We start from the raw sequence: 26,047 nt of genomic DNA on the forward strand, positions 1-26,047 counted from the left end.
CAGTGACAGACATGTGATTGCATGTGTTCGAGGACCTGGCTTGCAAAGATCTCTCTCCCTTTTGTTGCTTCCAACAATGAAATGTAATTCCTTCCTCTAGTTCTTTATGTTAATGAAGCTGTGAAAAATGGATTCTTCTTCTAAAGAATTATACAGATTAGCCTCAAAGTGGGAGACGTTTAGTTTTCTCATTTACTTGTTGATATTTTCACAAAAAAAGTACACAAATTACGCAGTTTTAAATTAAACTGTAGATATCAATTATGAGAATACACAACATTAGCTGCCTAATTACTGTTTGACATACTGTATATTTTTAAGCATCTAACTGTGCTCCGGTTTTGTTCATAAATTATGTGATACGTACTTTGCGTGGAAGCCACTGTTCATGATCTGATAATCCTGTTTTTGTTCAGGTATCCACGTGCACAACGCCGGGTGTTAGCTACATCTGTGCATTTGATTGTCTTGTTTGTGAAGGTAAATAGGCATGTTGACAACCAATGTATACATGAACACGATTGTGACGTAAGTCTCATCACAGCACGTTGCGTCTTCAGTTCACACAACTCTTTCCGCGTCTGATCTTTGCCGCAGCTTTTTACCTTCACACGTGTGCCGTATTCGCAATGATTGCATCACATATTAAGATGAAAGATATCGTATATTACAGCAAACACATTAAAGAAATGTCTTCAGTTTGAGGCTAAAAGACCTAATTAGACTCAGTTATTGGATGCTGTCAAGATTAAGATTTATGAGCCAAAATTCAATAGCAAGTACACATCTGCTACAGAAAAAAACCATAGTGTAGCTTGAATATCTGCAAAATTTCTTCATAGTTAAATAAAACCGTGTCCAAATTATTATTCTGAATTTTTCTGAAAAAAACTGAAGGAGTAATGAGATATAAATAAATCTTTCCAAACCATTGGAATACCTAAATAAAAGTTTAAAACGAGGCTGTTTTTCCTTTGCTCACGAAGAGTTGTACATCTGGAGATCCATAGATTTCATAGAAGTAAAACTAGTATATTAATGCATATTACCCTAGATTGCATTTGTAAACAGTTTTACACATTGTAATGTCTTTACAGCTCTTTAATGTGAACACATCGATACTGTATAACGGGATCTGAAAAATGGCTGGAAACAAATTACTTATTTTATTTCCTACTTTAATTGATGTCATGTCGAAATATTGCCAGGCCATTAAAACATGGTACTTTTAACTAGGGACCAGTAGATGTTGCAAAGCTACTTGGTTGCAGAGTGGTCGAGTTTCATTTCATGCTTTATCACCACAGATGAAAGATACTCATACACCCTCCGAAGTCAAGGTCATCATATGAAAAGACCATAACAGCTCATCAAGCAATTTAGTTGACCTTGCCATGCAGAAAGTAACCAGCAGTTAGAGCAGGATTCACAATTACAGTCAATTAAAGTCAATAAAAGATGATATGACAGTTGATTACATTTAATTTACTGAGAGCAAAGTGGTTTCCGTATTGTGCGCTCATTGAGCAATAATTAATCGACTGCTTCACAGCTAACACAAACTCAAAGTGTGGTGTTTGCTAAAAAGACAGTTGTGACTAATTCATACATCAGGATAAACAAATGACTGTATTGTTAAATGGGTATCACACTCATTTAAAATAACTTCATTCAGACTACGTTTAGTCCTGCTGAAGAACCTTTCTTCAAAAACTGCTTTTCTGACGACTAAACTATAAGATGCCCTATATGTAATGTTGTCAACCAAATATCGCTGCCCTAATATCACTGTGACGTTGAATAGATTACCATGGGCCACCGGTTAGCCTGCAGCAAGGGCTTTTCCGTGCGACTGTCGCTGCTGAGGTGCCAGATGCGCTAGGCAAGTAACCGCATGATAAATGGCAGAAGGTGAGAACTCTGAGGCCGGGAACCGGGAGCACCCTGCCCCTGCATCCCGCTGCCAGTCCCTTGGCATGCAGCTTGTCAGGGCCAAATGGCAGCCGCATCCCCCTTCAACGCTGACATTTAAAACCTCTGCCATGCTATCCAGCTGTGGACACCGCGGGCCCTCCCCTCTCCGCCCCCCCACTGTATGCTCAGCCTCTCCCAGGCATCCGGCCCTCAACCCCACTGCTGCTGCTGCTGCTGCTGCCAGACACCTGTCGACAAATCTCCATCGAGTGATATTGTTTACAATTAAAGTGCAGAACGTGCTCGTGGTGGAAGAAGCCATACCTGCAGATCACAGTTTCCCAATGATTTAGAAATTAAAATTCTGGCTAAATCCGAGGGACTGTTCTTTAAAAGGGAAAATCCAACAAACACACGCTTAGAAAAACATGAATCTAACCTCGATCTTGTCAGTCCAAGTACATAATCTAAGCAGTGAGACAGAGTTAAGTTTCTAATCTCTAATTTTTATTTTATTTTATCATACTTACTGAATAGTGGGACAGACTAGCTTTGAGCTTCAGTGCAATTGTTATATTACTTCAACATGGGTCGTATGGTTGCTAAGGATGCTAATGTTTTGCCTGATTTAGCCTCAGTTTGTCAGCATTCTATGTACAGTACCTAACAAGTTCATATTTAGTACTTCTACCCTTTTACAAGCTTTATTTTCCACATTGAATTGTTTTTAAAGCCGTAGTTGGCTCCAGAGACAGCCTGGAGAGGAATGGGCTGTACTGGCATCAGCAATAAGGCTTCCCTACAGCAAGGTCCAGGAGGGTAGTTGAGCTCCATGGTCACCATACAGGGAATATACTGGTGAAGGCGGAGAGGAAGCAGCGTTGGGAGCAGTCATTATTTCTTCTTAAAATATTGCCAAGCAGGTCAACCTGCACCCACAAGGATGTCAATGGAGCTATTAAGTCTGCTTGAAGTGTTGGAGTCATGAAAGTTTTGTTACATCTGTGGCAGTCCCAGAGGTCTCATTACACCCCCCAAAAAAACCTTTGGTTGGAAATAGTCAAAAGTCACCAACAATAGCTTCAGAGCCCTCTTGGGGAAATGCTAATTAACACTTAGTATGCCTATTCAATCACACAAATACTGTACATGAATATTATATAGGCTTGTAGGCAAAGAAACAACAACTGTGAGTACCTTTAACATTAGTAACAAACATCTACTAGCACTGTAACCTGCACGTTGTGGTTCATTTATGATCTTTAATTTATGTTCTTACGCACACCCAGCGGCTCTGTTCTGTAGAAAACTGTCCAGCTGTAGATGGTGGTATGACATCATCAGTATAGCTTCTATTGATATGACTGGCTGGATATAAATAGTTCAAGCAGCGCAGGTGAGTCTTTGGGCTACTTTTTGTGCTGTTTGAGTGGCTTTCACAAATGAAAAGGGGCTTTGTAAATGAGGGACTTATTTTCTTCCCACAAGGCAAAACAACACAATGACTGATATGTTTTCCATGCTGTTACCCAGGTGGCATGTTTGCCCTCTAGATGTTGGCTACCGAGGTATGATTGCGTTGCTTTCACCAATAATCATCTTTCCCTTCTGATGTTTTCAAACAATCATCATTTAAAAGAATTTCATGTACGTTCAATGGACAAAAAAAAAAAAAAAAAAAAAAAAAAACCATTCATACAAAATGATTACTACTTTTCAGGCCGTTTGGCAGGTGCGAGGCTGTAATAGAGCTACGTATTGTTAAATATGGCAACACTGGATATTATTATAAGACTGCAGCACAGAATGATGAAACAGGTTTATTTTCAACAGTCTAAAACTTCAACAGTAAACATCAGCTTTGTGTCAGCATGTCAAATCTCAAGGGCCTCTGTTTCTTTTCTCTCTATAAACACACCTTCTCCTTCTGACATTTAACAAACATAAAGAAAGAAATCCGCAGTAGAGGAGGCAGATTTTTTAATATTCCTCCTCAGTATTACCCTCAACAGCCCAAAACGCAAAGCAGCTACACAACAGGACATGTTTTATTTTGAAAGGCAGGACACAATTGTTGTCTTAACTGTAAAAACTCTCACCTGTAGTTGCTAATAAGCTATGCTAACACCAGAGCTACAGTGTTCAGTCAATTAATCAAGTGGTCAAACAACAAGAAATGATTTTGCAGCATCATTTTGGAAATTTTTAAACTTTTAAAATGCCAAATACTCTGTCTTCTTCTATCTCATGAGAGTAAAATGAATTTATATAAAAAAAAGTTTTAACACAACCTTGACCTGTGCAAAATTAAAACGGCTTTCGTTAAAGATGAACAATCTTAACAATCAGTTAATGAAGAAAAATGATAGCTGGTTTAATTTCCACATAAGAAACCACTGACTGAAGTATTTAGAAATGTGCACCAATTATCATCAGTGTGTTTCTGCTTTGATCCCATCTAAACCTCTATAATACACCAAAGACCACTCTGGCCTTGACCTTTTTCCTTTCAGAAAGCGATGAGTACACCAGAATTTTTTTAAAATTTTTATTTAATGCCTCACCAAAAGGTGGAAGATTTGCCCTTCAACAAGCCGAGTAAAAAAAATACCACTGTCAACTATAAACAGTTACCGTACCTTTCTTTAACAAAGCCAGCGGTACATAAAAGAAGCAAAAGGCAGGAGAGTAAACACTTTACATTCTGACACTCATTAAAAACAGACAAGCCTACCCTTACCCGAGGGAGAGCACACGTCACGATATAGAGAGAGGCAAATACCAAACTGCATGGCATAGTATCAAAGGCATTTCTGCAGTCCAAAGGTCAGGTGATGGTAAAAGGTTGCTGAGAAACGGAGCTGCTGGACGGGCTTTCATCAGTGGGAGGCAGCTGGAGTCTCCAAAGAGGCAGTGTTACTCGGGGCTGCAGGCACAGTGGGGCTGCTCCAATATGACATTTCACATCCAGATCTGCCACAGTAATGGCATTTTAGCCACTTTTAAAACAGCCAGATTGGCCTTACTGCACTGTTGAAATTTTTATAGGCGGCAATTTTTTTTATTGTTTGGGTTTAATACGGTGTCTGAAGGAGATTGGATAGGTTGTCAACGTGGAAAAGGCAATTGAGGGCCAATGTGGAATTGATTGGCTGATGCAAATACACACGGACGGTCCGCTCACGTACGCACTGTACAACACAAAGATGGGCAGAGCGTGCGACCGAGCCACTCTCATTTCCTCTGAGGAGCTACATTCACGCTTAAATGAGAATAAAAGATCCTGAAATTAACATAAAAATATATTTTTCTCATCTCGTGATTCTTCCAGCTTGAAAAACCAAAAACCTTGAAAATATGTTTTGAAGTTAAGCATACAGTATACCCACGCCGTTGCAGGATCAATTTGTAAAACTCTTGTTGCAGTTATTTATTTATTTCCGCCCTCGTGTCTCTTCTCTCTGGTAGGAAATGGTCAGCGTAGTTTTCCTTTGAAGTCTGAAATTATTTGTCCCATTTGCTCGGAGGAATTGCTGGTGGTTGCCTATTTGTTGTTGAGTGGATTACACTACAACATTCTGGCTTTGTTAGATTAAAGGAAAGCAAAATGCACTGATAGTGCCTGATAACCAGACGCATAATATAAAAACAAATATAGAAATAAATATTCATGTGAAAAACCACAAAAACAAAATGCAAATCTTAAAGTGATCATCTCACAACCAAAAGTTATTGGATCCCACTGAGTGCCTTTACGACGACTGAAGTTTCCACTGTATCGTATCTTGACATAAAACGGACACATTGATAAGGACAGATAGTCAAAAGGTACATTATATGAACTGTCATTTGTAGGCTGAGCTAACTGCTAACTTCAGCAGGCTAACATGCGTGCAGTGATAATGCTAACAGGTTGATGGTACAATGTTTACCATGTTCACCATCTTAGTTTAGTGTGCTGGCGTGCTAACGGTTGCTACATAGCATCTGTACATCTGAGGCTGATGGGATTGGGACAAGTTTTGCGGGTATTTGGTGTGATTTCATGGTGGGAAAAACCATGGGATCCCTGAAACAAAGTTTTTCTGTAAAAAAATTTTGCACTGATCCATCTATCCTGTATATTTTGGAATATTTCAGTCTGGGTCAAAGTGGTGGACCGACACATTGACAGACTGACATTGCCATCCCTAGAAACATGCTGGTATTGCAAATAAATAAATACGTTTTGTACGGGAGGCTGGGCCATTTATTGATCAGGCTTCGGGTTTGGATTCGGGCGCCCAGCACGCTCTCTATTTCCAAGACTCACTAAAACTTTCCTTTTTGATAAAGTTCCTAATTACAGCAGGTTAAAGAGACCCTGAACCATCCCCACGCTGTTCTCTCCAAGGGTTTTCTTTGCTACTGCATTGTAACTGTTGGTCTATTATTCTATTCACTGTGATTATGACGTGCTTAGCTACCGTCAGTCCCATAGTTGTACACTTTTTTGTTTTAATGTTTCCTTGACACTGACATTTTAAATGTGGTTGTTTTTTGGGGGTTTGTAAAGTGTATTGGGTTCATATTGCATGGTGATTTTTCACTGTAAATAACATTTTATTAAAATATTTCCACAAAACAGCACTAAGTGACATAAAGAAGCGCCATTGCTTTTTAGGTTTCAGGTTTTAAACATATGAGAAAACTCATCATGTAGATGTTTGTACAAAGATAATAAGTTGTTCAGAAAAAAAGAAGAAGCATTCTTTGTATTCAGTGAAAAGCATGTTGCAGGCTGGCCTGAATTTGAACTTGAAATGACACATTCAGTCGTGCAAATTGAGACCATTTGAAAAACCATTAAGTATTTTTTACAAGGAAGTCTGTCAGAACATTTTTTGCGTGGCATTAATTACGGCACAGGATATTGGAATGAAAGCCTTCAAATCCATTGTGAGGGGTCATCATTACATGTGACCTTTCTCTGAAATGAGTTTTGCCTCTGTGCCTCTGCACTCGGTCATTTGATTAGAAATATAACATGAGCTTTCAGGCCATCATAATGACGGTGGCATTCTCAGATTGTTCTTCTAGATTGACATGACAGGAGTGCGACCTCATGCTGATTTCACCTGCATCGACTTCTAGAATAGAAATAAACTGGAAAACTATGTAAAAACGTGGGTACAACAAAGCAGATGTCTCATGAGCATGCAGAAAACAGGAAATAAGCTATCTTAAGCCCTATAAATACCACTTGTGGTATGCATTAAGAACAAACACTGCAGCAACACAAATACTTCACACATTTTCTGTACAACAACGTGCACATGCACAGTGCAGAAACTCCCCGTCCTGTCATATATGATTTACATTTAGTGGTTGGATAATCAGCTGACATGCAGCTCGGGGAATTCTGTGCTTAATGAGTGCCTCTTCACATAAGCAGTTTGCCGGAGTTATCGTGAACATGAGACCGCTGTCAAAATGTCAATGAATCTCAATTAAAACTACCAACTTAATCACATGGGGGCCATCTCAGGCAGGCAGGTCCGCTGCATGTGAGGAGGCACCCCTTTGTGTGTTTTATTTGTAAAAGAAGAAAACTGGGAAAACTATATTCAAATGTTTTACATTTCATAAGCACGGATTGTAACTGGAGCAATTTCTAATTGAACAGGTATATTGGGAGCATTTAACTCGGATTAAGAAAATGTTGATGGCTCCTGTGCTATTATCTCAGCTTCATTCTGTGTGGATGCTTGTCATCTTAGCCGTCACAAATCAGACCCTAATATTTAAGTTCAGAAAATATTCTTAAAGATAAAATAGCACCTTACGAATGTCAAGTAATATTTAATGGTCTTTCACTACATTTTTTTGACACCGGAAGCGACGAGTTTCAATTTGTTCTTTGGCCTCAAATACACTATAAGGACTGTAAAATATTTGGTATTTTTCTAACAAAAAACATCTGACTGACATGCTCCGCCCTTTCACAAACTATCTTTTATTCCCTCACCTCTCCTGGTACCAGTCATGCTGTGTCTATGGCTGTCAGCGAAAGCAACCTTTTTTCCCGGTGCCTGGTCGCTCCCTCCAGCTCGGGGTGTGACTCACCGACCCCCCTCCTGCACAGAGGAAGGGGAGGACACGAGGAGGCGGGGGTGGGGGGTGGGGGGGTTGGACGGTCACAGAGCTTTGTGCCTTTTAGGAACGACGATGTTGGAGAGGCCATAATGTGTGCTGTGATCTGCCAGGGTTTATTTTCTACACTTAGGCTACTAAGTGTCTGATAATAACATGGATGTGTTCTCTGTGTATGGTTTCAGCGCGGTATGAATATAGACAGCGGGGCCAGTCAGTGCTAGACCGCATGAAGCGTGAATTTCTTTCCACTTCACTTCTTTTCTTCCTCCCAGTTTTTCACACATTTATAGACTCATGAATTGCTGTGAGGAGACCTCTATTTGCCTGCTGGGTTTCCACAAGAGTGCAGCTCTCTCTTGGGAAACAGCTGTTAATAAGAAAGATACTCAGAAAATGCATTGCTGATGTCCCCACACATACATTACATTATGTAAGAAAAACCAAAGTAATCATTTTTCTGCCGTTTTTTCTCTCCCTCCTCGGTGAGCCGACTTCTCGGCGATCTATAATGGAGTAGATATTGCTCGGCCTATTGATTGATGTCTCCTTCCCCCCACTTTGACATTTGCTTATCCTCGTCCGCATCTACCGCTATTGACGTTCGCTCTATCTGGACATCTTCCTAAGCTGTTTTGTCATTTGTCACCTCTTAAATAAAAACGGAGGAGGGGGGGGTGTTGTCAGTGATAAGACTTAATGATACCGACCACTGTGTTGGTTTTATACAGGCTGAGGGAGAGAATACAGAGCACAGCTTAATTTCCAACCTCTTATGGATTCACGGAGCAATTTTACCCAGTACATTTCTGTTTCTAATAATCAGACTGAAGAAGAGCCTCTCTGCAACCTCTAGTATACATTCACTCATGACTCTGGTCAATTTAGTGCAAATTTACTGAAAGCAGGCTTTTGGTTTAACACCTTTTAAAACTAATGTATTTGAAGAGCCCACTCCACAGGCTCTCCTGTCAAAAGCTACTATTTCCCCCAACTTACCCTCAACTCTCCACTCCCTGGATACAAACTGGTGAGATCATCACATCCACACCAGAAATCTTGCTAATAAAACACCCTCTGAGTGAGTTTTTTTAGGATTCATACTTTGCCAACTCACTTTTTTTGTAGCACAGTAAATGCCGCGCTTCCTTAACACGCATTTTGACAAACACAGTCTGGTGCAGATTTTCTCCTCATGAGGTGGAAGACAGATTCTTCCTTTCCTCCCTCCCTCTTTCCATCCATCCCTCCCTCACCCCGGCTCCTGCAGAGAGACTATTATTGCAGCTAATTATCTACAAATAGGCCCAATATGACAAACAGAGCCCTGTACCAGTACCGGCTAAGCGCAGGAATCAGTCTGAGTGGGAATAAAAGAATGAAAAGGAGGCGAGGAGAGGCGGACAAAGAACAGGACAAAAGTCACAGAGAAGGGAAAAAAAAAAAAAAAAAAATGAATCAGACATAATTTAGAGGAGCATGATAAAGACATAATGTGGAATAAGATGAGAGAAAATGTGGTGCTAAAAAAGATATAAGTGTTAGGCAGATGGGCAAAGAAAGGCAGTGACACCAAATGGGAGACAGCACAGTCGGTACCAACGCGGGAAAATGATCTTGTCTATACAGTGTGTGACGGTTGTTGCCATTGGCAACTGTCCTGCAATGCACAGGCCACATCCACTTAGCTCCCAGCATGCCTCATGATCAGGGCAACTCTGGGGTCTAAGGCTGTCTGTCTAATTTCCATAGAGAAACTCATTTACCAGGCAAGCATGGAGGGCTATGACGCATCAATGGAAGCTTGATTAGATCCTTACCTCTGATACATATGAATATTTATTAGTGTTGAATAAATACACATTTACTCTCCTTTCATCTGGATCATCCAGAGAGTGCTTCTGCTCTCCTTTTAATTTTTTCCGATGAGTATGTCAGAGGAGCATCACGGCTCCCGACAAAGTGACAGCACTCAAGATAATCTGGCTATTGTGGCTGGGAGGCAGTGATCAACACTCACACTTTAAGTTTCACAAAATGCATTAGGCTTTTGTCTTGTTGTTTTTTTATTTGTCATGGTGACAACAGCTCTTAGAGACCAAAAGGAAATGAAAGAGGGGGGCAGCAATCACAGCAGCACACTTGAAAGGATGTATGTTTGGAATTCATTGCTGCAAAAGATTAGTGTTTGGCTGCACAACTCAAGCTGCAGGTGTGATACGGATGCCAAGAATAGTTGAAATCGCAGAGTTATCCCTGTTTCATGAGTCCAAACACAAGAGACGCACACAATCACCAGCACACCCACTCTCGCTCTTTTTTTTTTTTTTTTTTTTTTAAAACACACAGAACTGGATAACAGATATTTGTAGCAAATTTTACTTACATCACTAACTCCGGCCTCCACTATCTTCAGGCCCGTCTCTTTCTCCAGCTGCTGCTTCTGTTGGACTGCACGGGGAGACAAAAAGCAGAGGAGGTGTTGAATATGAGCAGTGGATGACAAAGTAGCAGATTTTTCACTTCCTGAGGCAGCACAGTGAAACTGAGAATGATGCAATGGATGTGAGTCAGATGTCAAACTGGTCATAGAAAATGTCCAGCCTACACACACAGAAAGTCTTCGTCAAGATGAGAGAAAAAACAATCCGGGGTAAGACAGCAGATGGTGGTGGCACTTAGCAGGAAAGACTGGTTAGTGGGACAATAATAGCTATAAAAATTTTAGCTACTCTGTGAGACCGCACTTGGACACAGTGGTGGTTCCAGCATGCAAACAGTGACGAAGCGTGAACCATACTTCCAGCTTAAATATCAGCAAGAGTTCAACTGGAGTCCTGCTGTAGGTTTTGATTTATAGTTCAGCCTTGCAAAACTAGATGAACCTATCGAACATGTTCAGGCTATATTGTGCTTTACTTGTATTTCCTATAGTAACTATTCAGGTGATGGTGGGAAGAAACACCTCGTGTCATTACCAACTACGGAAATTGCTTCAATGGGATAGAGAGCAAGGGTCATGGTGAGCACAAGGTTTTCAGTGGAAATGACTTTGCTAAAATTCATTTCATGCTGCCAGCCTGTATTTAGTCACAGATGTACTGTCTCTCTGTAGATTTCTGAAAAGATATCTCAGCCTGTTTACAGCTTTTTTACAGTTGACTTTACTATCAGTAGTAACTACAGGCCAATTACAGTTCCCAGTAGTCAATGGCAGTTACATTTCTGAGGAGGTGCACATCAGCATGACGTACCTACAAATCCTATGTGTTTGCAGGTATTTGCTAGGAGTACGTGTACCAAGCGGCGACCAACAGTGACGTCACCCATTGGTTTGCAAACTGCCGTTCTGAAGCCTCGGGTTTGATATTTTGCCTGTCGAACTCTTGGTATTTTGCAGCCAGATGTGACCATATTTGGACGAGCTGGGGAGGAGCAAGCGGTGGATCTGATTCGATCGGTTTGGGAACCCGAAAACATTTCATCCTGCCCACCTATAGCAGTAACCTGACTGCACCACAGGCCTGTCAATCAAACGGACACGCATTATTTTCAGATGGACTAGCGGAAAACTAATGTGAAAGAGTAAATTTAGTGAGTGACACCGTTTTGACTTCTGGAAAAAAATGTGTTGACTTTGTATTTCATGAGACAAGTTGAATGGGATTCAATGGAGCCAGAGCCTTGTGGGAGCCAACCCCTGGTGGCCCTCGTGGTATTGCAGTTTATAGCATTTCCACATTGACGTTGCTTTTCAGACCTGGAAGCTACGTGCACTTTAATATACAGTCAATGATGTTTTCCAAATTTTGTAGCAGTCTATGTATTAGTTGTTGACACATTTCACATAAAATCTCATGGTGACACTAGAATAAATCAGGAAATCATTGAAATCTGTGGGGTTCATGCTCTGGGAGCCACACATTTCAAAGCTATCTATTTCACAAAGATAGTGTAAGTTTACTAATAAAAATGTACCGTTAGCTTCACACGTGTTGAGCCAGACCTACTGAAGATTACCAGAAAGCAGATGAAGTGCTTGTGGATTCCCGGCACACAATAACTTGATCTCCTGCCTTTGTTCTGGCAGTAATTAATACAACACCCGAGTTTGATCCTCAGATCTACTGATCTAATCAAATATGGCATGCTATTTCCAAAGCTTTGTTCACGAAGGATATTCTCATGCAAATCAAACTAAAGTGAGGCAATGTTAAATATCCATCGTTCAAGATCACACATTTTGCCGACTTTTTTCCTCCTCCCTGCGCTCCACACCCCTTCCTCACTTTGATGGAAACATTTATATTGGAAAACAAAATCAAAGGGGCCTTAATAGATTATGCCAAATTATAGAGTGAAAGGGAAAAAAATGGAGCATAATTTTAATTGAGTTTGTTAGCATGTGAATGTGATTGTTAATGGGGGGAAGACGAAGAGTGAGAGTTAAAGGGAGAAAGAGAAAGAGAGAGCAGGTCCTTTAAATCCCATTTCCCCAGATGAAGGCTATGCAAATGACCCTGAAGAGCTGAACCCCACCTCACACTCCAAATTCGGCAAGGGCCTGTTTAATTAGTATTTTAATCTATCCCAGTGATTCCACTCAGTCCACAATGTATGCAGAATTCTATCTAATTAAGCACGCTACTTTTAGGATAATCATCCATCTCCCTCGCTCTTCCTCTGTCGCCTTTTCTCTTTCTGGTTATTAAGGATCCTGCAAACATTGATCATCCTATCATCTCATCAACATGGCAGCAAATGGGACATCTTAAATTTTAGGTGTCGGCCAGGGGTTCCTGTAGGATGGCTAAAAGCAGTATGAAGCAAGCTGTGAGGGAACTGGAAAGGTCAAATATACATTCAAAGTCTCTAAAGTAGAGGGCCACATAAAAGAGGAAGACAGAGGATAAAAAAAGAAAACCTCCCATTAGTGAGCGGAGAAAAGTCTTCAACTGGCATGTCTCCAAGATGAGGCTCATTTTCATTTCATGCGCCCACCCCTGTATTTAGTCACAGACATATTGGCTCTCCATAGATAGATCCAGTACCTGCTCGGTCCTGGTGCTGTTTAGGAGGGGGGTAATGAGCGAGGTAATTGGGCCCAGCTGGGTGAGGGCCTAGGTGGTGGTGGTGGTGGGGGGGGGAGGCGAAGCTGCTTAAAGGTCACGCAACGGTTTGGTCCTAATGAGCATCCCTCTGGGGTCGCAACACAACGCGAGTCAAACTACGAAAGATTAGCCAGGAATCAACACACATACGTGTCGCGGCGGCTGCAGCTCAGGTTTAACTGACAAGCTGACATTAACCGTCTCAATGTGAAAACCAAAGAAGCCTGAAGGCCACCGTGTGAATCAAAGCTAGAAACTGTCCAATCAACTTGAGGGGGAAGGACGGTCCCACAACACTCACTTTAAATGTAAATACAATGTACTTGCCAAACTCATTAGCTGGCGACTGGATGGATCTGGGCAGCAGTGAGAAACCAGCCAATGGATCGCTTGTTCTCTCCCAGAAGGTACAGATAACCGCCTACAGCATCTCTTTTTGGTCACCCCTTATATTAACCTCCCACTGGAGCTCACTCTCTCTCTCTCTCTTTCTCGTAGAGACACACACAGATTTTTGCAGGCTTCAAATTAGCCACCAAATACTCCTGACAGACTGTGGAAAAGAGATGTCAGGTCTCATTTCAGAGAGACTCCTCCAGCCATTTTAATAGGCATTGTCTGAGTCTATCTAGTCTGATCTCTAATATCGAGATCTGATCCCTGCTGCTCATTTGATCTTTTTGGTTTCCAAGTCATATTGAGCCAAATCATCTGATGTTCAGCAGGCAAAGAAAAAAAAAAAACATCCAGTACAGCTGAAAGGGTTTTCATGCGTGTTTAAATGTGTTCCATTTTCATGAGCTTTTGATTGAAATTACGTACGAGGGCAATAGTTTCAGAGGATAATATAAAAATGAGAATTGCCTGGGACTATCTGAAATCAATCTAAGAGAATTGGTGACAGATTTTACTGAGGTAGTGCCTTCAAAGTAAACTATCACAGTTAACCGTCTGCGTTTTTTCAGCGACAGCCAATGCATTTACATTTGATTGAAAACTTTATATACAGTAGTCTTTCATGTTCCTGGTGTAGGAGCGGAGGGATTCATAGGAAGTGATGAAGGCCTGTAATCCAGTATTTCTATTTATTTATTTTATTGACATCAATCTCACTGTTTAATGCGGAATAAGTTACCATCTCGCATAAGCTGAACCATGTCGAGAGGAGTTTTAAATCAATCTTAAGAAATGATTATTAAATAATTTGTACAAATGTTTGATGTTTTTGTCTGCTGTCTGTGTTTTGTCACTCTTCCTCAACACTTTCTCTTAAAATCTGCTATCTTGTACCGCAATAGAGGACCACAATGGAAATAATCCATAAGGCTCTATTGTTTACTTTTATTCTTGAAAATCTTATAGGAAATCTGTCACTTGTGATCAGTATGTTTTAAAATTTTCAGTGGTAAACCATCCGCACTATGTGCAACATGAAATCACAGCACGGTTGCAATTATTTTCAGTTTGTTTGGCTGTTTACGAGACACTGGTTGCTCTTCTGTTTTTGCTGCTCAAGGAGTGCTGTTGTATGAAACTGTCTTTGTCTAATAGGCGGTAACCACAGTTACAGGTCTGATAATGTAATTGTTCTAACATATACAATGCTGTTTTATAATCAGTACATTTACTGCAGCTGCAAATCATTTCAGCCTCCACTCTCTAAATTCTTACAGCTGCTGTCAAAGGACATTGTCTATTTCAAGAATTACACTTGTATCATCAAACAGTGCACTGTATGTGCTCTGATTTAAACCTGCTAAGCATCAAGCATTTCAGCCAGGTGAACAGGAACACCAAGGAAACACTTCAAAATCTCATCAACGATTTGTTGAAGAGGAAGAAAAGGCCATTTCAATCATCAGTGTGAAGGGTGATTGAGAATATTGCTGCCTTTCACTCTAATGACGGAAAATATAGAAAAAAATAAAACAGTCAAGCACACGTTGAAGCTTGATTTTATGTGACCTTTAAATTGCTCCGTAGCATATGCTCTAAACAAAAATTATCTAGTGGCGAGATGTAATTTGATTAAAACGCTGCTTTTCTGCGCCATATGCTGAAAACTGAAACAATTGTGCGTCCTCATCATAGATTCTAATAGCACTTCAGAACTGATTATCATGAAGTCATCAGAGCTTAAAGTCATGAATATATATATTCATTTTTCTGATATACGACAGGGTTGTTATTGTTAGAGGCAATATAAATTCAGCTTCAGGAGACAAATCACCCACTGTAGGCTGTAAGCATTTTGTATTTCAACACTGCACAGCAGCCGGCACTGTCACATGATCGTTATGTTGCCTCTTTGGTCAAATGGGGACATATAGTTGACAAAATGCATATTTCACCACCCCCTGATTGATCTGTTAATATTGAATAAGATCCACACCCATTCCATCTATCTGCACCCCTCCCTCCCTCCTCAGTTCCTCAGGTTGTCTATATTCACCACTTCCATCACTCCATCCGTCACTCCAACCAAACAAAATGAAAGTGTTTATTGCGGAGGAGGGCTGACGCTCACGCCTCTCCACAGCCGTTAGCCTTATCAGCAGGCAATCGCTCCGATATTAAAGCTGCCATTCCGCCCATCACTTTTCCCTTGCACATATGATGGCTGTCTCTACCTATCAGAGGTAGAGACTGGAGAGAGGAGTAGGAGGAGGGAGTGCTCGAGAGGCAAAGAGAAGGAGATGCACCTGATCCCCCTGGTAGATAAGATGCATGGCAACCCATTTTTCAGTCAAAATCCTGGGCAGGAAACAAAAAACAATAATATTCCTCCATAGCTCGGTGTAAGATCTGACTTCCGTGCAGCGGCATATATTATTACATGTATGATATATAACATACATGTGACCCTTTTTACAACTGACGTCTGCACGCCGGTGCTTATCAAAATGTAAATCAGTTCACATATATTGTTGTCGCTTTTATAAAGCTTATTTGTTCATCCTCTTTTCTTTTTTTTCCTCCACCCTGTATGGCTTCTATGAAATTTAACAGAAAGAATACAGGAGTACAGGAGACACAAACATCCTGTAAATAACTTAATAAATATTTGAGCACACACACACAGCCTTTCCTCAGAAAGCAACACTGTGTTCTGTCTTTCCTTGCTCATGCGTATCAATTGTTATTCAGCTCCTTGGCTTATAAAAATCAAGACACCAAATCAAAGGACCTGCAGCTCCGAGAAAACCTACAAATGAAACAGAGGGACGAGGTGGAGTGGCGCTGCAGGGGAATAAAGGAGGGCATCGGGAAACACAAGATGCTTCAACATAAAATGCCTTCATCATTGATCAAGATACAATTAGCTGATCAACATCATGTCAAAATTATACACTAAAGCAGAGGGGGTGCATCATGCTAGTAAAAAAGAAAAGAAAAAAAGATTAGAAACAATTGCATCTCAGGATTATTTTTGTTATAGACTGATATTTTTTTCATTATTTTTTCCATCTAATCTAAGACTCGATTATCGTTCATTTTATAGATAATCCATTTCCCAGAACCAGCAAGTCTTCAAATTGTTTGTTTTGGCTGACAAACAGACAGAAAACCCCTGGAAGGAATAAATTTAGAGGTGAAACTATTAAGCTATTAGGCCATTATCAGTTGACTAAGGGAATCGCAACTATTAAGTATATATATAGCAATTTTTTTTTTAAGGAAATCTTTGCCTGTGGAGTCTCAAATGTGAATATTAGTTGATTTTTATTTTAGTCTTCGATGTTAGCATGCTGTATGGGTTTGTACTTTTGGTCCGATTAAATTAATTTTGGGAGAATTTGTCTATTTTCTGTCACAAAACATTTTTTTTTTTAAATACTACGTAAATTTGCAATTATGTAAAACAGAGAAAAGTAACACTTGTAAGGTGCAGGAAGCAGTGAATGTTTGCCATTTTTGTGTGATGAAAGACATTTACAAGATGAATCATTTCGCAAAATTTTGCATTATGCAATGGCTCATTAATTTTCTATCAATAGAATTTTCATTTTCATTTTTCATTTTCATACAACAGTACTGCTCTCTACCCACTCGTTCTTTAATACCGGCTGATAATAATGATGATTATCGAGGAATCTAATAAGATTAAATATAATAGTAAGTATTGAGTTTCACTGAGCCAAATAATTAAAGCAAAAAGAAAACAAGTCTTCTTTCTACTCTCCGTTAGCCCAACATGACGATACCCATGACATCATTAAGCTCTAATGTCCAATCAGCAGTGCCAATCATATACCAGCACGTCTGTCACATGGTCGGACCACGCTGTTAACAGCGGGAGTCCTGGCCGGCTCGCTGTTTATTCACCCTGATCGATCGCTCCCTGTGGATAAGCCAACAGAGCTCCTCAACAAACCAACTGCTGTTATTCAGCTTAAATCAACACACCAGGACCCTTTGCCATCTACCTGCATGCATCTCATGAACTTAGCTTCAAAACACTGCATATCACAAAACTAAAGTGTTTGCCAAAACCTGTTTTCTGGTTGACTCATTACAGGTGATGTTAAAAGACAACGCAGTGGAAAAATCGGTTCGGAAGATGAAGTCTGCTGCCTGGTTTCAGCTCCTCCAATGGCTGTAGTCGTGCAATCAGCATGCGCTTTGTGTCTGCTGCAGACCCTGCTGCGACCTTTGGTATAAAACACTTTACAGGCCCCTTCCTTTTTCAAGCAGAACACACATGACACATTTATAATTGCATCCACCCTTATTAGAAACCCCATTCAAAGATGGCTGAATAATACACCTAGATTAGTCTTTGCCTCAGCTGCACGTGCAGATGGGTAAGCGCACACAAACACAGCTCCAGACACACGTACATAATATCTGTTTCTTTGCCGGCTGGTTGATTAATAGATTGTGGCTGCTCTGACACTCTGTGTAGAATAGGCATTTTGCCTTTGATAGGTGCTGACACCAATTCTTCACGGACTGCAGGAGACCAGGGAACAGAAGCAGCGCTGGCAAATAACTTGGAAGGCAGACACCTCCAGATGTGGGAGAAACCCCACGGATGTCACTCTGCATTCTCACCGGGACACGTTGAGATCGTTTACGCCGCCTCTCAGAGATGACAATCTGCAGATGTGTGACATATGCGACGCAAATCACGTCTGACAATCACTCAAAAAGAACAGATAGGTTTGTGGAATACAGGGAGCAATGAGGTAAACAACACACATCTGAAGTAATCATGGTCATCAGGCATCCAGCATGCAGCACAGCCACGCTGCTGAGGCTTTGGATGACCTTTTCCAATAGTCCAAGCTGGCAGCCGTGCTGTCAGTGAAACCCTGCATGAAAAACATTTACTGCAATCTTCAGGGAATCGCAACAAGTCTTTATGCAGACAGCCCCAGAGACAGTACATGGTACTTTAAATCAAGATGAAAAACATTACTAAGTGCCATTTTCTCCAGTAAAATTCCTATCAAATGATTAAATGATGTTAATGTATTTTACTGGATGTTTGTGTGATACCAGATGAAAACATCTGGAAGGCTGCCACCGTCTGAAGGGAGCCTACTGGGGAAATGCTTATTGGAGGAAGGGATGGCAAAGCTGAGAGAGAGGGAGAGAGAGACACACACACGCACACGCACGCACGCACGCACACACACACACACACACACACACACACACACACACACACACACGCTCTTCCTCTGCCTCCCCACTGAGGGAGCTCTGACAGAAGCAGCCCTACCTGTCACTGTGGCAGCAATTATCCTGCAGGCTCCCTCCACGGACCGTCTCCTGCAGGTCTCCACATTACTAACCACATCACTGAGTACACACATGGAGCGAGTATGCACACTGACGCACAGGAGGGCACGCCGCACACCCATAAGTACACATACTGTACATATTCACACACACGGGCACACGCGCGCACATGTGGGCGTACGTGCGGCTGTGCTTTTCATCCACGATTCGCTCTCCACAAGCTAATGGCTCGAACGAATCGTAATGATGTGTTGGTGCAGACATCCTGCTCAAGCCGGGAGGAACACACACATCATTACGTGGATGTGAGCGCTCATGCAAGCATGTACACATACTTCTTCTGTGTTCCGTTATAGATAAATGCATTATCATAGGTGAGACGGCAAAGACGCACACGAGAAAAGCTAAACAAATCTGTCAATATGCTGAAGCCGTCAGAGTTTGGAAATGCGAGGCGACATTAACGCGGGGCCAGGAAATGAGCTCCAGTGAGTCGAGAGATAATTCTTGGATATTGGGGGGGGGGAACAGACATGCTCAGAAAGACAGGGTGTCCATTTTGGCTGCAGGGAGGTCTTCTCGAGGAAGCAATTGATCCGTTTCACGCTGGTTCAGCGGAGCTGGGATTCAAGACCCGGTCTGATTTTCGGAAGCAGGTTCACTGTACGGAGCTGTGAAGGGTGATTTCAGAGAGAAAAAAAAAAAAAAAGGAACCCAATGTGACCTCATTACCGTAGATTTGTTCCGACTGTCATTAGGAATCACAAATGCCATCACTCAAGTCAGAAATATGAGGGAGAAGACGGGAGACGGGGTGGAGTAAGCAGGGGTGGGAGGAGGGGCGAGGCTGGGTTCCGATGGTAATCAAGTGGATTTCATCTGAAAACAAGATCTATCATCAAACATTCTATAGACGACGGAGAACATCAACGCATGTGGTACGTTTACTCAGGCATGTGCGTTTGGCTCAAGCGCACAGATTTCTGTTCGAAGCGGAAGACGATAACATCCACGACCAAAATGACACATTCAATCATTACTATGCTTTAGCCACTAGAACGTGAATCCCAGCTGTTCAAGCTCGGGAAACAAGGCTTTTCTACAAATCAAGCAAATGTTACGGTGACGTGCAATTCAACTGCTTTACAACTGCTTTAAAGTGGACACGAGTCACAGTATCAGTAAGCATCACAAAAACAAAACATTTACGCTAAGTAACTGACCCATCTAGGTAGTATGTGGGAAGAATTATCCTGGTGATGTTACTTTGGAGCAGCGAGGAGGTCGGGGTAGATGGACAGGTTGATAAAATGTCAGACTTTAATGCGAGAGACTGCAGTTTGTTTGCCGAAGATTACCAACAATCGAATTTGACTTAATTTAACCATATTCGTTTCCTAAGCTTAACCAAGTGGTTATCGTAACCATGGTGCCAAAGTTACCCTAACCTTAATAATGGTAATTTAACATTTCCAAACCGTAGCCATGGTGTTATTTTGCAAACAATATTTTCTTGTTAATAGGGGGGTAAGATCAGAACAACGTATACGTGTTGACCATTTCATTTGGAGGAAATTATCTCAGGAAACTACAGTATGGTACGCATGGACATGTTAGCCACTCTGAACTAAAATTTCTTCGTTGTGTTTAAAATCAATCCCTCATTTACACACTCTCTACTTTCTATATTACAGACAGAATTGTTACATTAGTCAAATTTGATGCGTTGTTTTTTGGATTGTTAGAAGAGAGAAGTTTACCATCATGGATACTACAATGTTTGTTCAAGTCGGCACTAAATGGTGGATAAATTTCAAACACAGCATCCAGACACTCAATAAGAATAAAATTTGTTTTTGATGTTATGTATAGTTCCTCCTTCTTTTGGAATAAGTAGTCGAGAAACACGATCATTTAAAAAAAGTGGCGTGGCAGTTGTTTCATAGCAAGATTCAGTTTATAATTTAGTCAGCAGTGATTTAGAAGGAAATCCTTTTAATATGAATATGAAGAGCTCAATGAAGATGAAAAAATTTAATATTTGTCTTGGTCATAAATTTGTGAAAAATAATACATTTACACACACTCTGAAACCAAACTAATGTTATCTTATCGCCAAGCGAATGATTATCTTCAGAATCCAGATGAATTATAATTTGGTCAGAATATCAGAAAAGAGAGGTACATTTTCATCACAAAGCCCAAAGCGTTATCTTCAAAATGCTATTTTTTTTTTTTTTTAAACCAGAGAAATACATTTTCTAAAAAACAAAGAAAAGCAGGGAATCATCAAAATTTTGCACCTTGGACCAGAATATATTTGACATTTCCCATCAATAAACTAATCAGTTACTAAATGAGGTTTTTTTTCAGCTCTATTTAAAATAACTATTTTTGCTTGAATGTTTAAAAAAAAAAAAAAAAAAAATTCACAATAAAGAGCTGCACTCTCTCTGAACAGATGCGACAAAGAAATCCGTAAAAGATGCCTCCATTTTCTAACACAATCTAAAACAACAAACCAAAATGGAACCTAAATCCGACTGCAATATAGGCTGAGCTGTTAATGTTGTCCTGACAGCGAGTATAAAGTATAAATTCATCAAACGAACAATATATGAACACAAAGCTTCTGCTTTGTCTCTTGTCAAACAATTTCAGCCTCACAGTTCCAGTAATGCACTGTCTGAGCATCTAGATTACATTTCAGAGGCTTTTTTTTTTTCTTGTACTGAAGTAGTCACGATGCTTTCAGCGGCCTTTAAGTAAATCCCTCCAACCACGCCTACAGATGTTAGTGGACGTGTTCCCTCAGCGAGTGGATAAAGCCACTGAGAGCTGTGTCCTATCTGCCCGCCCCTCGCCATCTCTGTGAAGCTCCCCGGCTGCTCCTCAGATCACAGTGTCAATCTCACCATGTTGCTTTCCTGTGTACAGCTGAGACTGGTGGGTGCAAAATGAAAGTGTAACACAACAGTCTCACGCAGGTGTCAAAATGAGAAATATGACATTTCCCTTCAGAGATTTTATTAGTTCTGATATCATTTTGCATTCAGCCTGCCTGATGTGTCACCGGGCTCTTTTTTTTAATTTTTTTTTTTTTTTATGACTATTTTGCTTCGGGGCAAAATGGGATAATCATTATTATATGTCTAAGGCTGAGCAGCTGTGACTGCAAAGAGAAAAAGCAAGAAATGCATTCAGGACGGGGCGCAATTGGAAATTCAAAATACATAGTTTGACTAGAGTGTTTGCCGTCATATAATTCCTCCACTCCAAATCAATCATGTTCGTGCAGAGTTTCTCAAACAATTTCTTTTAAAAGTGAGGCGGTGGTTCAGAGTGGTTAAATCCATACACCCTAAAAGCTCCCACGTACTGTTTTTTTTTCTTCTTCTAGATTAATTTCAAAAATAACTGCAAAAACCTCTCCATACGTTCCAAACTCTCCTGTGACTGAAATCTCAAGTCGTTAGAGAGGGAAAGACAAGACTGTACGAGCACACCTCCCTGTCTTTTTAAGGACACCTGTTGGGCTGCACGGCTCATCTCCTCCTCATTTAGCCGTCTGTCTGGGCTCCGTGGGGCTGATTACCAGGAAGAGCTGATTCCAGTTGCACTGCTTATCAGTCTAATTAGAGCCCCTGGCAGGTGACTTGAAGGAAGTTGTGTGTCTCACGGATGTTCAGGCACTGCAGTTTGTACAGACATGGTAGCTGGTACATGCAAAAAAAAAAAAAAAAAAAAGCAATAGTAAAATGATAAAAGAGAAGTGTCTAAAATGATGGTTTGAGAATTGTGGAGACGGATCACTCTTGATGAAGCCGTTTTAGTGCGGGGCACATATTTTCAGGGCCTTTCAGGGAAGCAGAGGGCGCCTTGAGGAAGTTAAATAAGAGTATTTTGCATCACAATCATTGTTGAAGAAAATTTCAAGTGGTGACAACAAGTCAAGAGAAAGAGGCGACATCTTGACTAACATCCTCTGGTAAAAGTACAAACTATCAAGAAATGAAAGAAAGATTCAGACAGGCTGTGTTTCTGCGGAGAGATCACTAACCAATCAAGCGGAGAAAATGGAGGATGAAGTGAAAGCATGTTTTAAGAGGAGGAGAAAACATTTGACAAAGAAAGACAAGGGAAAAAAGGCAAACAAAGTGAGAGGCAGGGGTGGAAAGGTATGGAGAAGAGTTGAGCACGGTGCAAGAACAGGAGACGAACAAGTTTTCCAGATAGTGTATCAGTCACCGGTAAAAGGTCAGTGGTCTGCTGTTCACACATCCAGGTGTTAATGTAACACCTCTCACACCTTCCTCGGTTGCTTGTGTCTGGATGCCTGCTGGTTGGTGAGCACAGACACCGTTGTTTGTGCTCAAATAATATGCTGTAATCCCTCGTCTCAGATGTGGCCTTAACGCAGGTAATTGGACTTGAAGTGTGAGGAAGCCTGTGGCTAGACACACACACACACACACACACACACACACACACACACACACACACACACACACACACACACACACACACACACACACACACACACACACACACACACACACACACACACACACACACACCACCATGAAGCACACAGTCTGATTTGAAATATGACGAGAATTGCTCAAACTCTTGTATTCTAAGGAAGATAAGTCCTCTTTTATTTTGTGGAAGTACAGTTGCTGTGGTTCTGATAAGCTTTGAATTTCTGTTGAAAAGGTGCACATGATAACGGTGAGTATATCCCGCCCCTTCTTCACTGTGATTGGACGGCTGGTGACAGTGACGAGCGCAGTGCTAATATTTTTTTTAACTCGTCAAGCTGCTGGTGTTCAGAAAAAAAATATTTGGTGGACAAGGACGGTGGAAAGTTGGAGGGATGGCAGAGTGTCTGCCGATTTTTGTTTTTGTTTTTGTAAGTTAACAAGAGGTCTACACCAAGTACGTAGTAGTAGTAGTTATTTTTTTTGTATCCCCTCCAAAACTAAAAAAAAAGATAAAACTTTAAAGAATGTTTTTTTTTCTGCTTCGGGACGAGCTGCGAAATCCCTGATCATAACTAGAATATCCACAGTGCAACATTTCCTCCACTGTTTAAATGGAGTGCACTTATGTGGCACTTTAAAAGATTTTGCCTCTTATTTACCCGCTCACACAGACACTCGCACAGCAAGGGCGCTTTGGCACGTGGACGGGAAGAGCAACGTACTGCAAACTCTGCGATCAGCGTACAACCTGCTCTCCAACCTGACCCGCGCAGAGGTGAAGTAGCCCATTATGCTGCTGTATGCCAGCTAATGCTGGAAAAGACTGTCAAATTTGTCATCTGAAACCAGGTTACCTTCGCCAACCACATCAGTCGTCGTCTTAAAAGCCTTTTCTCATGTAACGTGTGAAAACACGCGGCTTAAAAGACACAAAAAATAAATCTGGAAAATAACAAGTTGTAGGCTATCGAAGCTAAGTATGTGAGCACGTTATTCTTGTGCCGCCGAGATAAATCAACTACAAGTTTGTCTTTTCCCCCACAAAACTTTTCCCCACCAAGGTATCACCTTGTATGACTTTTTGGGCCTTTGTGCAAAATCTTTCATATTAAAAACAAGCTGAAACAAGTTTCAAGTCAGCATCCGCTTAACTAGCGGGGTGGCTAAAAAAAACAAATCTGCTACGACAGTGATTTTTTTAAAAAAAAGTATTGTCCGCAAGGAAAATACTGATTGTTTTCAAAGATCATTTTCAAAGATAATTTCAAGAGTTAGGCTAAATCTGTCGCTGTAACTGCAAGAACAAAAAGCTTAGCAGGTTGTTGTGGTGGTTGTAGTAGAAGCTTTGAATAAATCGGGGACATTTAAAATGTCCAAATGCTGCAGTTTAACAACAAGAACACAGAATAAAAAACCCTCGTACCTCTCGTGATCCTATTATCACCAAACTAGCGACAAAAAAAAAAAACAGACCGGGCTACTTCCCTACACTTCAAAATTAAAGCATTTCCTTTCAACACTTTTCATAGTAATACTCAATTATTCCTGAATTTAACCAAACAATTCACCATACAGGTAGCCAACAGAAGCAACTAAGTGGGCCTGGGTTAAGCAAAACGTCAATTAAAATAATTTTTTTTATGGAAATCCTGATTTAAAATCATTCATATTATCTTTAGGTAAAAGGTAGATTTATCGTTTCAATATGCAAAGAGATAGAAATGCAGGTATTTAGGGAAGCTCCCTTTCTTTCAGGAGAAACGGCAATCACACATATAGCTTATATATACACATTCCTTTCCTTTGTGTCATCCGAGTCAATCCGAGGTGGATACTGGAGTTAAATTGAAAGCGGGTGTCCCTTAAAGAGAGGTTTGTGGCGGTGATAACTCGTTCATATCTCAGAGAGCCCTGGGAGACACAGCGCTCCTCTGTTGCAGTCCAGCCTGATGCATACAGGCCACTGACCCATGACAGCCAGCCCGTATCGATTTAAGAGGAGGCAGAGGACACGGGGAAAAAAAGAAGAGAGAGACAGGAGGAGGGAGGAGAAAGAAAAAACAGTGAGGAGGCCAGGGAGCTATATCCCTCTTAAAACTTATCCATAATTCATCGTCTTTTCTTTCTTTCTTCCTGTATTTCCTTTCTCTTTCAGATGAGTGCACGGCAGGCGGATGTTCATTTTTAAGGGGGATTAGCGACGACCTATTTTGAAATGCATCCCTCACAGAGACAGCCAGGATCGTGCAGCCAGATTCCCATATTGAGAGAGATGTAGGTGCCAGCAAGAGCCATTTGGATATTAGAGAAAATTATCATTGCCTGTTTCTTGCAATGAGGTGAATCCATTACTGCAGGCTTTAATGCTCATAATGTAATATGAATAATAATACTATAATCCAGGCATGTAAATGCTCAAAGCAAAAACATTATGCTTCTAAAAATGAAGCAAGATTTGCAAAGTAGTGCGGAGTAACTTTTATGTTTTCACGCAGAAAGAGGGTAAAAGGCATCTTACCGTGTGGTGAAGTCCATTCCACACTGAGAAAAAAATGTCAGGTCAAGTGCGAGTACAGTGAGGTTGTGCTGGAAAATCCAGTACAAGAGCACACTGAGATTGTTTAACAACATTTTTTTCCACCTAAAGTAATAATTTAC

The 26,047-nt window shown here is 40.9% G+C and overlaps 1 protein-coding gene across 1 annotated transcript in view; it reads right to left on the bottom strand.

Moving 5' to 3' along the window:
- The window catches only part of ptprn2 (protein tyrosine phosphatase receptor type N2), a 124,418-nt gene that overhangs the window by 40,303 nt on the left and 58,068 nt on the right, over window positions 1-26,047 (bottom strand). Inside the window, exon 11 of the mRNA XM_069696283.1 lies at window positions 10,433-10,497. Coding sequence (XP_069552384.1) covers window positions 10,433-10,497 — 65 coding nt within the window. The remainder of the gene's footprint in view (window positions 1-10,432; window positions 10,498-26,047) is intronic.

Source organism: Brachyistius frenatus, unplaced genomic scaffold (genome assembly GCF_029030835.1).
Source record: "Brachyistius frenatus isolate BFR_SWC_R1_liver_20210118 unplaced genomic scaffold, ASM2903083v1 Contig_21, whole genome shotgun sequence".
In the NCBI taxonomy this organism is placed as follows: domain Eukaryota; kingdom Metazoa; phylum Chordata; class Actinopteri; family Embiotocidae; genus Brachyistius; species Brachyistius frenatus.